This window comes from Gopherus evgoodei, chromosome 13 (assembly GCF_007399415.2).
Source record: "Gopherus evgoodei ecotype Sinaloan lineage chromosome 13, rGopEvg1_v1.p, whole genome shotgun sequence".
Classification (NCBI taxonomy): Eukaryota; Metazoa; Chordata; order Testudines; family Testudinidae; genus Gopherus; species Gopherus evgoodei.
The window spans coordinates 2,180,436-2,188,590 of NC_044334.1; the positions used below are offsets into that span (position 1 = coordinate 2,180,436).

Here is an 8,155-nt window from a genome sequence, read left to right on the forward strand (position 1 = left end):
GGAGGTTATAGAAAGCAGGCCCAGTCTTCTAGGAACTGGTCAGTTCAACACAGCCTGTCACTTTTTAAAGCACAAGACACAGATGTTAAGCAAAATGAAAAAAGAACTAATATGACTTTATTTAGTGAATAATAAATAGAGTGTAAGCTAACATACAGTTTTCACTTTTTAAAAAAGGTCACTACCTCTGAGAAAAATCTGTCGCATTAAGCTCTGGTTGCAGACACTGCTGCTGCCTTCAAGATTTCTGGCTAAATGTGTTAGCCAGCCCCCACTTTATATAGATAGTTGTGGTAAGTGAACTTAACATCCCCTTACTATAAGTGAATGTAGCCCTGTAAAAACAGGCACAAACTCCAGGGAGTAATTAAAGGTTCCATTTCAGTCTGGTCCTAGCATGAAACAACTCCATTTGTCCTATTTCCTGATAATCTCCAGGTCATCACATTCCTGGTACACTGGCTCTTCCTGAAACTGCCATGTTTCTGTTGGGAGCTCCTTGAGTTTTTGTAAAGGAAACCAGTGGATGGAGGTGTCATTAAATATATCCATATACTGAGGATGAATTGGAAATGCAGCTTCCTCCGTCCCTTTTAAAACCTAGACATGGTTGAAGAGCATAATTATGCAAGATACAATAGAACATGGTTTCCATAATCAAAATCAATCTTGGTAAAATGTGTGGAAACTAGAACACATGAAACTCCGGGAAGCCAAGCTAAAATCTTGCATGCAATGCATCATCCAGCCCTTAAACAGCTAAGCTGGGCTCCTGCCAGACCCCTTTAGCTGTAGCACAGTGGTCTTTTTTCCCATTTACGGACCCCTAAACATTTTTTATTTGAGGTGTGAAACCTCAAACAATCTGTGGACTACCAAAGGTTGAAAAGCACTGCTCTGGCATGGGAGAACCAACAAAAGGGATTATCACAAATTATGTAACTGTTCTCATTAATTTATCTTCAATATCTAGAGACTGAGGTGACTATCCAATATAATGTATTCATGTTAAAATAGTAAATTGTACCTTTGCTATGTACAAATAATCTCGCTCTAATATTCTTGCCAACAACCTAGAAACAAAGACAAACATTAGTACTGGAACCAATTGACTTTACTGTTTGATTTGTGTTTTGGAAGCATGTTGTATTAAGAGTCAACAGGAAGTTAGTTAACACACAAGGCAAGTTGTACAGAATGTGTGAAGCGTCTATTGGAAGGAAAGCACAGATGAAGCCCTTAGCATCATGCTTAGTTTAGCTTGATGGAGTCTACCTCACTACTTATTTGTGTGTGCATGTGAAAACTAGCAAAAGCAACTGGGCCTGTACAAGGGGCAATTTTGAACACATTTAAATATTGGTTTGTAATGAACTCAGGTTATTCTGAGATCTGCTCAGACCTTACAGGAGTATGGAGAAAAAGAACAAGTCACAGAGAAAGTCAGCAATAAGGCAGAGGCTGCATGTTTAGAAAGTGACATGTCACAAGTTTACAAGCACATGGTCTTGCTCTCCAGGTGGTGATCTTCGCCCATAACCTGTCCAGTGTGAGGAGTAGTAAAGGAGTGGTCTAGACATCTGGCAACTCCAGTGGGGAAGGTTGAGGTAATGTAATAGGATAAACAATTTCTTTATCTGCCCTTGTGATGCTGCTTGTATCTTGCAAAACAGTCAGTTTGGAGGTACAGTGTAGACACTCCCAGACTTCACTGGAGGGGCCTGCTCATGCCCACTGAAGCCTAGTTCTGTTCCAACTGAATCAATGGCCACATCCCATGAGCCAGAGGAGCAAGGTTTAGCTCTGTGGCTAAAACTGGTTTATAACATAACACTTTAGGATCTGTTTTCAATCACAGATACATTATTAATCTTTCCTGCTATGCCTGCCCACAAGCAGAAAAGAGAAATGTATAAACATTGAGACCTGCACTGCTCCGGTGACCGAACCTTGCCCAGTCTCAAGAACAGGAAGCTAGAGGCCTCCCAAATTGTCACAGAAAAGAGCCTCTCACCTCAGCAGTGTTGTAATCCCCAAAGCAGGGTGCATGGAAGTTTAATTGACTAGATCTTATCTGAAAGGCCACAGACTTGGCAGCAAGTCAAAGCTTTGTTGATGGATTGAACCTTAAAACCTTAAGCTGCAGAAGACATTTGCACTGATGATTTTAAGTTCTGTATGAAAAGACAGCTCGTCCAGTGTTTGTGAAGATATCACAGAAGCAGGTAAGCATAAAGGATTACTGTTATAGTGAGAGTTAGTGAATGAAATTCTGCCTTAGATGGGAGGACATTAATTGTTTTGAGTACCTACCTTTCCTCAATCCCTTTAAAACTGTTTCCAATAATGATCATTTTGGACAGTGCATCTACAGACCAGTTACTCCAGAGCAGGTTGTTATACAACGCTTTTCCACAGTGGATCATATAAAAGATGGTGAATTCATGAATGTGGTGTTTTCCCTCCTGCAGATAAACAGCATTCCTTAAGGTTACTCGATCAGCTTCCCTGGTTCTGTAAGCACTAGGGCCCACTCAGTGGCACTCAAAGGTCATTTAAAAGTGCTCAACGTTGTTTAAGCCCAACAGATTTCTTGGCTGGCTGAAAGTTCCAACGCATCTCCCAGGGAAAAGTGGATGACATGGGAAACATGCCACTTTCATAGAAGTGCTGCATAACTAAAATGTGACACTTAGACCCTCTGTCAGAACCATAAAATGGCTACAGGAGAAACTTTGCATTGACCAGACTAGAATTAAGTGAAAGGCAAAAACCCTGCAATATGTCTGCATCAAATGCACATGTAGGAAGGACTGTTTTTAATTTATCTGGAGTGCGCCTTTTTTCTGTTCTTTGAATAAATGTTACTTAAATTTTAGAGATCCCAGCCTTAATCCACCTTACCTCATTCTCCAGGACAACTGTTACACCGAGGTGATTCAGAACACTAATTTCCAATTCGGAAAATAAAGGATCAAAAATATAGCACTGACTTTTGGGAATCTGCAAGAAAGAAAAAAAGTGTTAGAAGTTACAGGGCCAAGTATCCAGCTATTTAAACATAGGGTATAGTTCTTACCTGTAACTTCTCCAGTAACAAAAGCAAGAATGCTAGTTGGTAGCGAGAAATGACACACGAGGAAAAGCTTCCAATGCCATAACATACACACCGCAAGTGACCGCTTTTGCAAGCTGCCTCTCCTGGATGCGAACTGGGTTTCGTAACTGACCGATGGGATGGTTCGAGTTGCAGGTTTTCAAATGAACACAGGACTTCTGACATAGACCCTGGTGTTTCTTCCCCTTGCACTAAGCATTTGCTGAGGGATTCTTGGATGGCTCCTGGAGAAAGTGAATGTCAGGCAGGTGTCAGAAATGCAGAAGTATGAGATGTGCTTATATACGTCCTGTTCTAATGTATATCTTTTAAACCTCACATTTGCTGCTGAGGCAGCGCACACTTTTTCCAGAAGGAAACCCCACTCACTGCGCTGTTGGGACCATCCCAGTTCTCCCTGGTAGAAAGAATATTGATGTGATTCACTGTCTCAGGGAGTAGGGCACAAAATAGATGGATGGGCAGCAACTGAGGAAAACCTCTTAATTTCCCAACCCCAAACAGTTTGAGTCAGTGAATAAGTTAGCACATCCCTGTAAGAGCAGTTGCAGAATAGAGCCACATGCAAGAACTTTCGAACAGATTATTTTGCAAATGGTGTATAATCCCATTGGGGAGCATTTATCATGCTTTTATTCCCTTAGACATGATTTTACAGAGGTGGAGATGAGCAAAGGTGAACCTTATGCTTGTGATAAAGGCGATATCTCTTTGGCTTCTCAGTTGTGTCCATGTTTTTTTATTATGGGGCAGCCAAAAACATGGTAGGTGCTTCACAGAAATGAAGCAAGGTACAGAACCTGGCCCAAAGAGCTTGTGGTCTAAATTCAGAAGTGACCCCACAGATGACAGAGTCAAACAAAAACTGCAGGAGAAAGGTATGGGCTCAGTCAGTTCTACATCTAGCCCTCAAGTGCACTCATTTCAACCTGTCCTGCTGGTGACATGAGTCTGAAGCAGGACCATCACACATTAGCCATCTCCCATTCTCCATGGGGCCACTCCACCACAGCAGCCAGCTACAGGAGTTTTGGGCTGGAAGGAGCCTGGGCCTGGTTTAAAGAACATAAGTGATCTCCCTCCTGCCATCCATCTCCACCCTCTGACAAAGAGAGGCTAGGGACACGGTTCCTAGTTCAGCCATCAGTTCCCGCTGCAGGCTCTTCTCCCCAGCCAGCAACCCAGCACCAGGCAGTGAGAGAACCGGGCCAGCCTGCAGTGACCGACTCCAGCGGGTTCTACTTACTCTGACCGCAGGCCCAGAAGGGGGAGCTCAGCAACTCTTCTCTGGGAGAGGGAAAGGGCAGCTGTCACCGGCGGCGGGGGCAGGGTGGCCATGCAGACGGGAATGGGTCTGGGGCAACCTAGCAGGGCAGGAGGAGCCAGGCCTGGGCCAGCGGGGTGAATGGAGAGTCAGGCTGAGCTGGTGGGGACCCACTTGTGTGCCTGGGGGGCTGCTCAGAGGAGGGGGAGCCGGGGCAGGGGGGGGTGTCCTGGGGCCCTGTGGCAAGGGGGGGGGCAGAGGAAGGGATGCATGGCAGTGGGGAGGTGTAGGGGGGATTGGCCCAGGGTGCTGGGGGGTGGGGGGGCAGAGGAAGAGCTGCCAGGGAGTATGGCCCAGAGGCGGGGCAGGGTATGGCAGGGCACAAGGGTGTTGGGGGGGCAAGGCGAAGGAAGAGCTGCATGGCCCAGAGCAGGGGGGAGATGTTGTGGGGGAGAGGGGCTGCATGGCCCAGAGAAGAGAGAGGTGGCCGGGGGAGGGAGAAGAGAGAAGGAAGCTGTATGGCCCGGGGGGGGTGTGTGTGAAGGAAGGGCTTCGTGGCCCGGAGCAGGGAGGAATGTCGTGGGGGGAAGCGGCATGGCCTGGAGCAGGGGGAGGTGTCCGGGGGGGGGGAGCCTGGCCTGGGGCAGGGGGGGGAGGAGAGCTGTATGGCCCAGGGCTGGGGGAGATGTCCGGGGGAGGGGGTGAGGAAGGGTTGTATGGCCCGGAGCTGGGGGAAGTGTCGGCGGGGAACGAGGGGTTGTATGGCCTGGGACTGGGGGAGGTGTTGGCGGGGGGGTGAGGAAGGGCTGTATGGCCCGGAACAGGGGGAGGTGTCAGGGAAGGGCTGCATGGGCTGGGGCTGGGGGAGGTGTCCGGAGGGGGGAGGGACCAGGAAGGGCTGTATGGCCTGGGGTTGGGGGAGGGGCCAGAAAGGGCTGTATGGCCTGGGTCTGGGGGAGATGTCGGGGGGGGGGGTGAGGAAGGGCTGTATGGCCCGGGGTTGGGGGAGGTGTCCGGAGGGGGAAGAGGCCAGGATGGGCTGTATGGCCCGGGGAGGTGTCTGGAGGGAGAAGGGGCCGGGAAGGGCTGTAGGGCCCGGGGCTGGGGGAGGGGCCGGGAAGGGCTGTAGGGCCCGGGGTTGGAGGAGGTGTCCGGAGGGGGGAGAGGCCAGGATGGGCTGTATGGCCTGGGGCTGGGGGAGGGGCCAGGAAGGGCTGTATGGCCCGGGGAGGTGTCCGGAGGGGGGAGGGGCCAGGAAGGGCTGTATGGCCCGGGGCTGGGGGAGGGGCCAGGAAGGGCTGTATGGCCCGGGGCTGGGGGAGGGGCCAGGAAGGGCTGTATGGCCCGGGGAGGTGTCCGGAGGGGGGAGGGGCCAGGAAGGGCTGTATGGCCCGGGGCTGGGGTAGGTGTCCGGAGGGGGGGTGAGGAAGGGCTGTAGGGCCCGGAGAGGTGTCCGGAGGGGGGAGGGGCCGGGAAGGGCTGGAGGGCCCGGGGCTGGGGGAGGTGTCCGGAGGGGGGACGGGCCGGGAAGGGCTGTATGGCCCGGGTCTGGGGGAGGTGTCAGGGAAGGGCTGTAGGGCCCGGGGGGGGGGAGGTGTCCGGAGGGGGGAGAGGCCAGGATGGGCTGTATGGCCCGGGGCTGGGGGAGGTGTCCGGAGGGGGGAGGGGCCGGGAAGGGCTGTATGGCCCAGGGCTGGGGGAGGGGCCAGGAAGGGCTGTATGGCCCGGGGAGGTGTCCGGAGGGGGGAGGGGCCAGGAAGGGCTGTATGGCCCAGGGCTGGGGGAGGGGCCAGGAAGGGCTGTATGGCCGGGGAGGTGTCCGGAGGGGGGAGGGGCCAGGAAGGGCTGTATGGCCCAGGGCTGGGGGAGGGGCCAGGAAGGGCTGTATGGCCCGGGGAGGTGTCCGGAGGGGGGAGGGGCCAGGAAGGGCTGTATGGCCCAGGGCTGGGGGAGGGGCCAGGAAGGGCTGTATGGCCCGGGGAGGTGTCCGGAGGAGGGGGTGAGGAAGGGCTGTAGGGCCCGCGGGGGGGGAGGTGTCCGGAGGGGGGAGGGGCTGTAGGCCCGGGAGGGGGGAGGGGCCGGGAAGGGCTGGAGGGCCCGGGGCTGGGGGAGGTGTCCGGAGGGGGGAGGGGCCGGGAAGGGCTGGAGGGCCCGGGGGGGGGGGAGGTGTCCGGAGGGGGGAGGGGCTGTAGGCCCGGGGCTGGGGGAGGGGCCGGGAAGGGCTGTAGGGCCCGGGGCTGGGGGAGGTGTCCGGAGGGGGAAGGGGCCGGGAAGGGCTGTAGGGCCCGGGGCTGGGGGAGGTGTCCGGAGGGGGGAGGGGCCAGGAAGGGCTGGAGGGCCCGGGGGGGAAGGTGTCCGGAGGAGGGAGGGGCCGGGAAGGGCTGGAGGGCCCGGGCTGGGGGAGGTGTCCAGAGGGGGGAGGGGCCGGGAAGGGCTGTAGGGCCCGGGGGGGGAGGGGCCGGGAAGGGCTGGAGGGCCCGGGGTTGGGGGAGGTGTCCGGAGGGGGGAGGGGCCGGGAAGGGCTGGAGGGCCCGGGTCTGGGGGAGGTGTCAGGGAAGGGCTGTATGGCCCGGGGAGGTGTCCGGAGGGGGGAGGGGCCGGGAAGGGCTGGAGGGCCCGGGGCTGGGGGAGATGTCCGGAGGGGGGAGGGGCCGGGAAGGGCTGGAGGGCCCGGGGCTGGGGGAGGTGTCCGGAGGGGGGAGGGGCCGGGAAGGGCTGGAGGGCCCGGGGCTGGGGGAGGTGTCCGGAGGGGGGAGGGGCCGGGAAGGGCTGGAGACCCGGGGGGGGGAGGTGTCCGGAGGGGGGAGGGGCTGTAGGCCCGGGGCTGGGGGAGGGGCCGGGAAGGGCTGGAGGGCCCGGGGTTGGGGGAGGTGTCCGGAGGGGGGAGGGGCCGGGAAGGGCTGTAGGGCCCGGGGGGGGAGGGGCCGGGAAGGGCTGTAGGGCCCGGGGGGGGAGGTGTCCGGAGGGGGGAGGGGCCGGGAAGGGCTGTAGGGCCCGGGGGGGGGAGGTGTCCGGAGGGGGGAGAGGCCAGGATGGGCTGTATGGCCCGGGGCTGGGGGAGGGGCCAGGAAGGGCTCTATGGCCCGGGGTTGGGGGAGGTGTCCGGAGGGGGGAGGGGCCGGGAAGGGCTGGAGGGCCCGGGGGGGGGAGGTGTCCGGAGGGGGGAGGGGCCGGGAAGGGCTGTAGGGCCCGGGGGGGGAGGGGCCGGGAAGGGCTGTAGGGCCCGGGGGGGGAGGTGTCCGGAGGGGGGAGGGGCCGGGAAGGGCTGTAGGGCCCGGGGGGGGAGGTGTCCGGAGGGGGGAGAGGCCAGGATGGGCTGTATGGCCCGGGGCTGGGGGAGGGGCCAGGAAGGGCTCTATGGCCCGGGGTTGGGGGAGGTGTCCGGAGGGGGGAGGGGCCGGGAAGGGCTGGAGGGCCCGGGGGGGGGAGGTGTCCGGAGGGGGGAGGGGCTGTAGGGCCGGGGGGGCTCCGGGGCCGCCGATGACCCGGGCTGGGAGCGGCGCTGGCCGCGGCCCCGCACTCACCGGGCCTCCCGGAGCCGCCGCTGCGCCGCCCCGCTGGGCCCAGCCTCGCTCGCCCGCTGCCCGCGGGCCCGGCCTCGCCTCAAGCGGCCCGCGCAGCGCCAGGGCCCGGCCTGCTCCATCCCTGCCGGCTGGAGGGAGCGCGGCGCGCGCGGCGCTGTGCCCGCCCGGGACCCGTAGGGGAGGCGGTCACGTGTCGGCATCATGTGATCGGCGGGCCCAGCCCGGAAGTGGCTTCGCTCAGGTCGGGGC

General features: G+C 57.9%; 1 protein-coding gene across 1 annotated transcript; it reads right to left on the reverse strand.

Annotated features, from left to right (window-relative positions):
* Positions 1–95: 95 nt before the first annotated feature.
* Positions 96–8,043, reverse strand: SRRD (SRR1 domain containing). The gene is made up of 7 exons (XM_030582387.1): positions 7,907–8,043; positions 4,365–4,405; positions 3,080–3,342; positions 2,905–3,003; positions 2,314–2,465; positions 1,028–1,073; positions 96–600 (listed from the first exon to the last, which is right to left on the reverse strand). Exons 1-7 carry the CDS (start codon positions 8,023–8,025, stop codon positions 418–420), a joined length of 903 nt encoding a protein of 300 aa, XP_030438247.1. The 5' UTR covers positions 8,026–8,043; the 3' UTR covers positions 96–417.
* Positions 8,044–8,155: the final 112 nt, after the last annotated feature.

Excerpts from the sequence above, each read along its gene's own strand:
- SRRD (XM_030582387.1), bottom strand. The coding sequence starts at position 8,025 with ATGGAGCAGGCCGGGCCCTGGCGCTGCGCGGGCCGCTTGAGGCGAGGC. Across the intron at positions 3,004-3,079 it reads TGTTACTGGAGAAGTTACAG|ATTCCCAAAAGTCAGTGCTA; the intron begins GTAAGAACTATA and ends TCTTTCTTGCAG. Across the intron at positions 2,466-2,904 it reads CAGTTGTCCTGGAGAATGAG|GAGGGAAAACACCACATTCA; the intron begins GTAAGGTGGATT and ends GTTTATCTGCAG.